The sequence below is a fragment of the Acipenser ruthenus genome, chromosome 4 (assembly GCF_902713425.1).
Source record: "Acipenser ruthenus chromosome 4, fAciRut3.2 maternal haplotype, whole genome shotgun sequence".
NCBI classification, from domain to species: domain Eukaryota; kingdom Metazoa; phylum Chordata; class Actinopteri; order Acipenseriformes; family Acipenseridae; genus Acipenser; species Acipenser ruthenus.
In genome coordinates, this window is record NC_081192.1 from 37,688,527 (window position 1) to 37,699,127 (window position 10,601).

General features: G+C 34.7%; 1 protein-coding gene across 2 annotated transcripts; it reads right to left on the minus strand.

Moving 5' to 3' along the window:
• Positions 1–268: 268 nt before the first annotated feature.
• Positions 269–10,506, minus strand: LOC117399710 (coiled-coil domain-containing protein 127-like). 2 transcript variants are annotated; one of them, XM_033999059.3, is made up of 4 exons: positions 10,408–10,506; positions 9,751–9,822; positions 4,058–4,184; positions 269–1,817 (listed from the first exon to the last, which is right to left on the minus strand). In XM_033999059.3, the coding sequence occupies exons 3-4, from the start codon at positions 4,173–4,175 to the stop codon at positions 1,147–1,149; spliced, it is 789 nt and encodes a 262-aa protein (XP_033854950.3). In that variant the 5' UTR covers positions 4,176–4,184; positions 9,751–9,822; positions 10,408–10,506; the 3' UTR covers positions 269–1,146. The 2 variants fall into 2 exon arrangements, with proteins under 2 accessions (XP_033854950.3, XP_033854951.3); XM_033999060.3 differs by lacking the exon at positions 10,408–10,506 and adding an exon at positions 10,202–10,385.
• Positions 10,507–10,601: the final 95 nt, after the last annotated feature.

Below are 10,601 nucleotides of genomic sequence, written 5' to 3' on the forward strand. Positions count from 1 at the left end.
CTGTTGCTGTCCCCTTGAGCAAGGTACTTTACCTAGATTGCTCCAGTAAAAACCCAACTGTATAAATGGGCAATTGTATGTAAAAAATAATGTGTTAAAAAATAATGTAATTGTATGTAAAAATAATGTGATATCTTGTAACAATTGTAAGTTGCCCTGGATAAGGGCGTCTGCTAAGAAATAAATAATAATAATAAAAAAATATGTACAAGTTTTAACACTGTAAAATATTAAACACTGAAGTACCAAAAAAATAAAACATTGCAAATTATTTTCTGTTATTTATTTTATTTTCCGTTATTTGTTTATTTACAGATGGCACGTATATGTAACATTTTTTGGCAAGTACTGTACATCTAGTTGGCAAACAACATACATCAGAAATCAGTACCTACATAACACAAAGTGAGTTAAGATGTGATTTTATTTGTTTACTTTCCAAGCAAAGAGAAGCAGCAAAATAATTCTGCTGGTGTTGACCAAGGAAGAAAAAGTGCCAGTCAGAAGTAATTTAGTCCTGTGTTTTAATGTATCTGAAAATACATTTATTATTTTGCTGCCTGTCTTCCGAATACTTACGGAAATGTTTTAAACCAGACAAACAAAGGAAAGGTGCACTTAAACATATTAAATGATCTGGAATGAGTTATTAAATACAGGCATGAAATATGGGTTTTATATTATTTTATATGATCTGCACTCTTTTAATGTTCAAAGTTTTACTCTCCCTTTCTTGGTACTGACAATTTCCAGGTTTTGTTTTGTATCTAAAGCAATATGCTTTAGGTTCCTTTTTTGATGTCTGACATTCATTCACTTTGTATTTTCTCTTAGTTTAGGTCTGTCTTTAAAGTTAGCCGTTATGTTAGTCTTTATTTATGGTTTCAGTTAAATCTGTTTTCTCAGATTTAAACTTTTTATGTTTACATGATTTATTATATATTTTTTTTTATTTGAAAAAACAAAACAAAACAAAAAACACCACCACCAACTACAAAACATGATTTTAAGCCTAAATGAACAATCCCTGCATTGTCTTAAGTGATACTAATATCTACGATAGGTTCACACCTAGGATAAATCATACAAAAAACATGTATGGGGTATCTACTGGTGTTTCAAGTTACAAGGTCACTTGGAGTTTGATTACGTTTCCAACAGTGACCTTTCTGCTCTCTTAAACTTCTGTAGTTCAACCTGTAGCTCCCACTGTTTGAGAAAAAGCCACATCAACCTTCCGTTTTTGTGTTTGTCTGTGTTTAATAGGCCAGCACAGTATCTGTCATGTTTGAAAATGGTTTTAAGATCAGCTTCCATTTTCAATTCCACAGCGACTGGGTCTGTGGCGGCTTTAATGAGCAAATTCTTCTCCATCTCCAGTCGCCTGTCTCGGGGAAGAAGAACGCTACAAAAAGCACTCTGCCTTTCAACTAATGCTTCCTCAAAGTGTTTTAGTACAAACGTGGCTTTATTTTGCCAATCACTTTCCTTTTCCAAAATGCTACGGAACAAGGCAGCAGCAGCCCCTGAATGTAGTAGCTGCCGCTTTTCCTTCTCAATCTTCTCGCGCTCTTGCTGCAACAGTTTTTGCTCCTCTAGAAGCTTGCGGCTCTGTGATATAAGAGCGTTCCGGTAACCCTGCACCCTGCTGTGCTGCTTTTCCAATTCCAGCTCAAGGTGAGCCACAGCTCGCCGGTTCTCTGTGACAATATCCCGGTATTTCATGTCTAGATCTTTCTGTATGGATTTCATCTCCTTTTCATATATTGCTTTTACTTCCTGTATCTCTTTTTGAGACTCTCTTGTCCAAATCCACTCTACAATACATGAGAAATAAAACAAATTAGCCTCTACAAAGCAAATGTATTGCACAAATGTAATTCAATTAGAATCAGGTAAGGGAAAAAGGAAAAAAAAGAAGGAAGCTTGATGGGTCAAATCTTTCTCGGCCATATCTTTTCTTAGGATTAAAGCAGTATTTTAAAGAGCCTATGACATGGAATTTGACTCACCAAAAACACAAAAAATAATATTAACAGCTCTCACTTGAACATATAATCCCATTAATTTTACCAAATTATGTTTAATTGCACTACAATTAATCAAAATATTATTTACTGGAAATACACAGACGACGATCTCGACGACGAGGGTTATGTATAATACTACGATTTTTAATAAATAAATAAATGATGGCTACCACCTGAACGTTTATGAAACATTTGAATACCATGTGTTTTTGGTAATGCTTTATATTGCGTGGAAAATTAAATAGATATGCAATTGCATATTAATGTTAAAATAATATTCAATAGATATGCAATTGATATTAAATGTACGTTAAATTATTCCTTGTTATTTTCCATTAACATTTAAGTCACATTAACTGTATTTTCATAAAAACATGTAAACAATGGGAAATGACTACATATTTTCAAGGGTAAAAAAACGTAATATAAATGGACGTGATATGCAATTACATTTTCAATCGACATTTGGTTAACATTTAGCAAGAAACCAGCTATTGCATATTTATTAAATATTAATTTAACATTTATTTAATATGCAACTGCATATCTATTTAATAATAATTTATGCCACGCAATATAAAGCATTACCGTTTTTTTTTTGTTTGTTTTTTTTTTGTATAAATGGTTCTTAATACTGTATTTCACTGACAGTTTATTGTGGCATTGACATACTAAAATCTCTGAGCCGGGTTGCTTAGTAAGCAGTTTAGAAACTGAAATTGCCGCACAAAACTCTTAACGGTTGTTTTTATATTACCGAATTTATATATTACATCATTATATTGCACATTGTGCTTATAAAGACCCTGTGCTTGCACTGTATGTTTTACTGAAAAAACTAAAACTAAAAACAAATTACTAGTAGTATACCGGTAGTGTTTAACGCAAAACGTACCCGAGACGCCTCCCGCTTCTCAAACGCCTTCGATGTTCTTGGTCGTTTTGTTTGGGGACCCACAGTAGCTTTTTTTATTAAAAACAGTTGGAACTGCGATATATATATCTGTTTGATATTTTATTTTAAAACACTGAAACTCAAAATCAATTATTGTAAGGTGACATTGGTTTTATGTTGGGAAATATTTTTAAGAAAAATAAAAAACTGAAATATCTTGCTTGCATAAGTATTCAACCTCTGTGCTGTGGAAGCTCCCAGTTTACACCGATGAAAGAAATTGCCCTAACGAGGACACAATTACCTTACCATTGGCCTCCACCTGTGAACCATTAAAGTTGCTGTTACATTTTCTGGATAAAAAACCCACTGTTGAAGGACCATTGGTCAGGCTGTGAATCTGAAGGAAAATGAAGACCAAAGAGCATTCTACAGAAGTTAGAGCAAAATACAGGGAAATACTGCAAGAGAACCTGCTTCAGTCCGCTAAAAAACTGAAGCTTGGGAGGAAATTCACCTTTCAGCAGGACAATGATCCCAAGCACAAGGCCAAAGCAACATTGGAGTGGCTCAAGAACAAAAAGGTGAATGTCCTACAGTGGCCCAGTCAAAGTCCTGATCTCAATCCCACTGAGAATCTGTGGCACTATTTGAAAATTGCGGTCCACAAGCGTTGTCCAACCAACCTGAACAACCTGGAGCAAATCTGCCAAGAAGAATGGGCCAAAATCACTCCGACACTGTGTGCAAAGCTGGTACATACTTACCCCAAAAGACTTAAAGCTGTTATTGCAGCGAAAGGTGGCTCTACCAAATATTAATGTGTGGGGGTTGAATACTTATGCAAGCAAGATATTTCAGTTTTTTATTTTTCTTAAAAATATTTCCCAACATAAAACCAAGGTCACCTTACAATAATTGATTTTGAGTTTCAGTGTTTTAAAATAAAATATTAAACAGAACGAAATTTCAATGTACCATTTGTAATTCAGTAATATGAGAGAATTGGTCAGGGGTCTGAATACTTTTGCAAGGCACTGTATATATATATATATATATATATATATATATATATATATATATATGAGAACTTCTACTTGCACAAAATAAAAAAAAAGTATATATTACTTACTAAATGCTGCCAGACCTAGCATTGGCACAAGCAAGGCATAATTCCATTTGTTTCCATCACCACCTCCCCTCTGGTCAGGCCGGATGTTCGAGCCTGGAGGATCGTTGAGGTTGTTCATGGAGCCACACTTCAGAAGAGAAAACAAACTCAGTTATTCAGCTTAAAACTTGGACTTTGTAACTGCCTGGAGTGAGAGGCTTAAGGCACGTAAGAAACCCATTAGCATGCCTGTCAAACCACACTGTTTTAAATGTGATCTAGCACTAATCAAACTAAGGACAATGTGGTTGTTTATTACTTAGGAGTTTGAATGTATTCCTGCCCATTTCAAGAAACAAGACCAGAACATTTAGATATAATATTTGTTATCACCATACTCTGAACAGGAACTGTTTAATTTTTTGTAATATTACCATTTGTTCTTATTCTCTGTAATAATTATTCAGTTTTGATATACTGTAGGTATGTTTTTATTCAAATTGACATCTAACACATAGTATATCTAAAAGTATGGTAAAACAGTAATTCAACATTCAAATTATATTCTACCAGGACATTACAGTTATAATATTATTATGAGATAATTAAGATTAAATAGCAATATATCAGTATACCAAAAATAAATAGACCACCACTCAGTGTAAGGTTCATATTCTTTTTACCAACAATTCATATTAATTATAATTACGTTTTTATTAATTGTATTTTTCGGTGCGTATTTTTAGCTATTTTTTAGTTTTATGTAAATTGTTTTTTTTTCAGTGCTTTCGTTTTTGATATGCAGTATGAAATTAGTGATTTAGGTTACTTTCCAAAATGCTTGAGTGTTTTTTTCTGTCAAAATATGTATAGCAACTGGATAGTACTTGCACACTTAAGTTGTACCTTTTCTCCTTTGCTGTCTTCCAGAACGAAATCCCTATGGTCACGAGCACATTCTTCTGGGGTTTTTGTGTGTAGGCATTTTATTTACATTTCGCAACAATTCTGTTTTAAATCCTCTGTATCTTAACTATAATACAGCTTTAAATCCCGCTAACAAGCTTCCATTCCTGATTGGAATCTCGTTTTAAATCTCGCAAGCAGAGTCTCCAATAGAAATGTAGGAATGTGCTGTCACTCAGTAGTTGAGGCGGATTTAAAGTATTAATAACGAATCAATGATAGATACAAGTCAGGAAGACGGGACATTGCCCAGCAGCACTGGGAAATATATTTATTATTATTTTTGTAGTAAGTTTTATTTTTTAATGGAAAAAGAGTAAAGTCAACATGAATTGATTAACCATTTCCACAGTTTTTCTGGTGTTTATTGGCTATCCACCGATTTCATTTTTTTTTGTATCAGGGGTGTTTTATCCGGTTTTCAGAAGCCCCAATCATAATCTATCGCTTGTAGGACGATATATATAATTGCAACAACTTATAGACGTATTAGTTTACAAGTTGATAAACCTAATACAGAACAAAAGTAATATTTGCCACATCTGGATGAATTCTCCTGAGAAATTATGATGTTGCTGGTGTTTGTAAGGAAACACAATTAACTAACTTTGGTTTACATAACTTCGGTCTCAGCTGCTGTGATGCTACTGGGTGTGGGCGCTGTATTTGATGTGTTTACCTTCATGGACTGACATTCCTGTTCTTTTCCACAGTCTTTCCAGCTTCTCTGAACTAATTCCCTTCCCCAACTATAAACACATTCTCAGCACACAGGACCCCACCCAAAATGAATCTTACTCCAACACTTAACACACACACACAGATTATATAAAGTAAAGGTTATACAGAAAATTAAACATTCCAACAGAACCTGCAGAGAAGTGGTGAAATCACTTCCAAGGTTGTGTTAGTCTGGCTTACACATTTGTGTTGACATATTTAAAAGGACCAGTACACAACACTTTCAAATAACTACTGTATATTAACATATTTAAACTTAACATTTTACTTAAATAAGTTTTGTTATGAAATACAACCACACAAACACACATTATATATATATATATATATATATTAGGGGGGGAGAGGTAGTGGGGACACTACATTCCCCAGAATGCTATGGGAGCAAGCCAGAAGGAAAAGAGAGAGAGAGAGAGAGAGAGAGAGAGAGAGAGAGAGAGAGAGTCATTGTGAAGAGACCTGCGTGATTTAACAAAAGGTGGTGTGTAAACCTTTTTGCTTGTGTAGTAACGTTAATGTTTTGTGACTGGGTCTGCTTAAAAGGGGTCTACGAACCTGAAAACGAGTGAAATCCTTCACAATATATTATATATATATATATATATATATATATATATATATATATATATATATATAAAAAATCGACTTCCAACTATATTTTCTTTCTGCATTGACTGACTACATTTGCTGTTTGTTTTATCATCAGAACAAAGGACTCGCACATATCAAAATCTGGCCACAAGTGGATGCTGAACTAAACAGCTAATGTGGAGTTTATAAACCTGGCCCAAATACATTTTATTGAGAAACAAAATACTAATTAAATGTGACTAGACACCAAACACAAAATGCTAGTTTTGGGGAGCAAAATATGATGTATGACTTATGCAAGTCTTGGATAAACTTTTTCTTTAATTGGTTTACATTTCGCTGTTAGATGTTTATGATTTTCTACCTTTGTAACACAAAGGGTCCATATGAATAACATAAACACTGACAGCATGTAGATCCAACGCTGTTCATATCTACTATAAATATGTTCATGAACGCTGATTATTTTATAACTCACACATTGTTACATTTGTCTTAACACTTCCGATGAGTTTATGCTGGAGTGAGTTCTTGAGAATTCACATAATCACAATCCCAAACCACATTATGCTCTACATAGATGCAGTTGTAAAACTTCTAGTCTCAAAATATTTACTTCAGACTTAACACCTGATTACAAAAAAGAAAAAATGATTTGCACTTTGCTTTTGAAATAAGTAAGTAGGGTTAATGTTTTATGAGCTGTTGATGCCAGAGCTTTGAATATCAGAATTTGTTCCTTTGTTTATATGGCTTGAAAGTACTGCAGCCTGGCACTTTTTCTATTTGTCTGAAATATTGCACCATCTAGTATCTGAAAATGGTATTTCACCACAAAGAGTGAGAAATAATAAATTACACATCTTATAAGGCATTTCATTATATTTTGAAAGTCTGGATGAATAAAAATATGTTGTGCACAACAATGGGGGAAATACAAAGACTTTGTGAGACAAAGAATCACTACAATTCCACCCTCACTGAATTTGTGGGACAGGTGACTGACAAAGAATTAAATAGTTCTTCTGAAACGGGCACTCTGTCCAGCTCTGTCCGGCTAGCGGCGTTCACACTGGACGCAGTGCGGCAAAAGCAATTGTTTTCAATTAAGACGCCGTGACTTAAACTACCAGCAGCCAATCAGGGGAAAGTAGGAGGCTCCTTTGCGAGAAAGAAATAAAAAAAATAATAATAAAATGGAGGAAAAGCTTGTGGTTCTGATTTCAGATGTCCAGAGTTGTATAATACAACATTAAGTAGGTTTGAAATCTGCCTTCATCAAACCGGAGCTGCTGTATCAGCCGATGATATTTGCCGTACCTTTTTCTTTTCTTGGTGATGTCATGGACCCACAGCGATCTTATATTTTTTCTTTCTCCGGTAGAGCAGGGCGATCACAACTCTCTTTTTCTGTTTGCTGTTCATTGTTCCAGGTATTGTGTTGTCAGATGCACAGTACCACTGATTGTTGCCGCTTTTACAGTTTCCCCCCCAAAGGTTTGATATGATGGGATGGCAGAAGTTGCATTTTTAATCATGTGTATACGATAATGCTCAATCATTTCAATGTATAATGATGCCTTTAACTCACACTCTCTTTGCCTATGCCCAGCAAACCAGACAAAACTCACAAAGAAAGAAATTTTAAAAGCAACATGTTTTTATTTTATTTAAAACACCACAATTGCCTGATATTTAGGGTAAATTTTGGGGGGATTTTGATGGTGTATTGGGGGTTAAAATTAGGTTTTATATATATAAAATTTAGGTGATATTTTAGTTCACAGTAAACATAAAAGAATAATTGACAAAATAGGTTCTACTAACATATGCACTAGTAGATGTAAAGTGTGTAAACACATAGACAAACGTAAAAATATAATTAAACATAAGAACACCACATATCCACTAAAAACTAATACCTACTGTAAAAATAGCAATGTTGTTTATGGAATAGCCTGTGAAAAATGTGATGAAATCAAATATGTTGGAGAGACTGGAACTACTTTATATAAAAGAATTCAGAACCACCTTTCGTTAATTAGAAATAAAAAAATGAATGAACCAATAGTACAGCACTTCACCAGTCAGGGACATGACATAAATGCTGTAAAGTTTGTAGTATTAGAACAGCTCAAATTAGACAATGCGACATATAGAAGAATAAAAGAAAGTAAATGGATAAATAGACTGAACACGATTATGCCAGCGGGACTCAACAGAAAAGAATGAACTAATTAACTTCAATAAATATATAACATTTAAATAAATAAACAAAATTCATTCAAAAGTTGTGCATGCTGATGCGCTGGGGAGGCCAAATCTAGACTGATCCTCAGAGCCAGCATTGCATGATATAATAAAAATATAAGTTTATGTAAAGTAGTGTTAATTGGAATTAATACAGATTCAAAGATAGAAGTAAAAATGATGTCACAATATATAGAACACCATTACATCATGTAAGAATAAATCATGAATTTGAATGTAAACAATAACAAGTAGTTGTCATGCCGTCAAAAACCTATAAATACCTCCAATGTTTGGATTCAAACACAGGCTCCCTTGAGAAAGATATGTACAACATATCGAAACGTTGGGCAGCTGGCTCTTTGAGCTAATATATATATATATATATATATATATATATATATATATATATATATATATATATATAATGTTTTGCTCCTCATTACTTGGCAACCAAAAGTCCCTGTACATGCATTGGTGACGTAACAACAGACCGCCCACTGACTTTCCCCTGCCACGTTCGGTATGAACAGTTACCAAATTGATTTAAAAACTTTTTTTTTTTTTAACTCCAGTTATATATTAATGCGTCTGCCTATCTATTCACCCACCTGTCCGTATGTCACACTTACGTTTTTGCCTAAATCTAAAAATGTGTTTTTGTGTGACAGCTACTGCATGATGCATGACAATCTTGTCAAGTGTGCCAAGGAATTATGATACTAACATCCATAACTATAATACACTCAAGGTAAGATGTGTTGCAATAGGAAAAGAAACTAGGAAAACTATTTGACATACATTCCGACTGGATGTTTTGAAGACATTGATGTAGACTTCTAGTTGAAACGTTTGAAATTGCAGTGCAAGCGTTTAAATTAAACTTGCACCAAACAGTACTCTACTACAATACAATTCTGAAAACAACCAAACTGCTGAATATATTGTACAGTTAGCAAGTGACTAATTTAGTCTGAATGTCAGCATACATCAGGAAGTTCACCATCGAACCGGCTTCAGCATCAATACATTGCAGCTGTGGCACTGGAACAATTTTTAAAGTGGGGGTGCTAAAAGCCATTGAACAAAACTGTAACCCCTGTATATGATGGAAGTCATGCAAAGCTAGCACCCCTAGTTCCAGCGCCCTTGCATTGTAGACTCACCTGGGCTGTACTATACAGTGCCTATCTTATTTTCCAATTGTTGCAAACCAGCCGGACACCATTTCTGTAGTTCTGAAAAGAAGTGACATCATTATTGTTAATATATTATGTCCCATCTGGTGATCTTTTTTTCCAATATTGCATTCCACTGATAATTCTGCTTCTTTACACAGTAATAAGCCTATTCAGAGGAGACATGGCGTGCGTTCTTGACACTGAAAGAGCTTCCGAGAAATCTTTTCAGAGTGCTTCAGAGGGTGAATTTTCTCTTTAGTTTGCGAACGACCTAAAATTGGTGTTGAACAAGGCTAGCGTGTAGAAGACTCCTCCCGTTTCTCCCCTTCAGTCGCTTCAAAATGTCAAACCCGAACTTAAAATATGTGCAATATTCTCAAAAAACATTAAAATGACAAATATAAAAATACAAAATAATAATAGGTTTAGAATATACCCGCATCCACCACAGCGAGCCATTAGCCATTTTGAAAGTGAACGCTGTGACAATCCAGCTCTGAAGCTGGACCGGCCAGAGTGTGTTCCGAGCACTCCGAAATTCATCTCCACAGAGCACTCCAGGAGTTTACAAACGGTCAGAGTACACTCTGAGACTCTGAGACTGAGTTTAGGAACGCACCCATGGTAACAGCCATTACCCACCTTGGACACTGACCAACTGCTACCCGGTTCCTGCTCGCTGCACTTTCACGTCGCTCACTGTCAAAAACATTACACAACAGTTTTGCACTCGGTCAACTACAATAGGAGGGGAGTAATGATTATTATATTCACCAGAGAAAGCGCATTTGAAAGGTTAATAACAATGTAGTTCTATACATTACAATACATTAGTA

Bases quoted from the DNA above. Each gene is read 5' to 3' on its own strand.
- LOC117399710 (XM_033999059.3), bottom strand. From the start codon at position 4,175: ATGAACAACCTCAACGATCCTCCAGGCTCGAACATCCGGCCTGACCAG. The intron at 1,818-4,057 runs GTAAGTAATATA...CATGTATTGTAG, and splicing joins GCTAGGTCTGGCAGCATTTA to AGTGGATTTGGACAAGAGAG.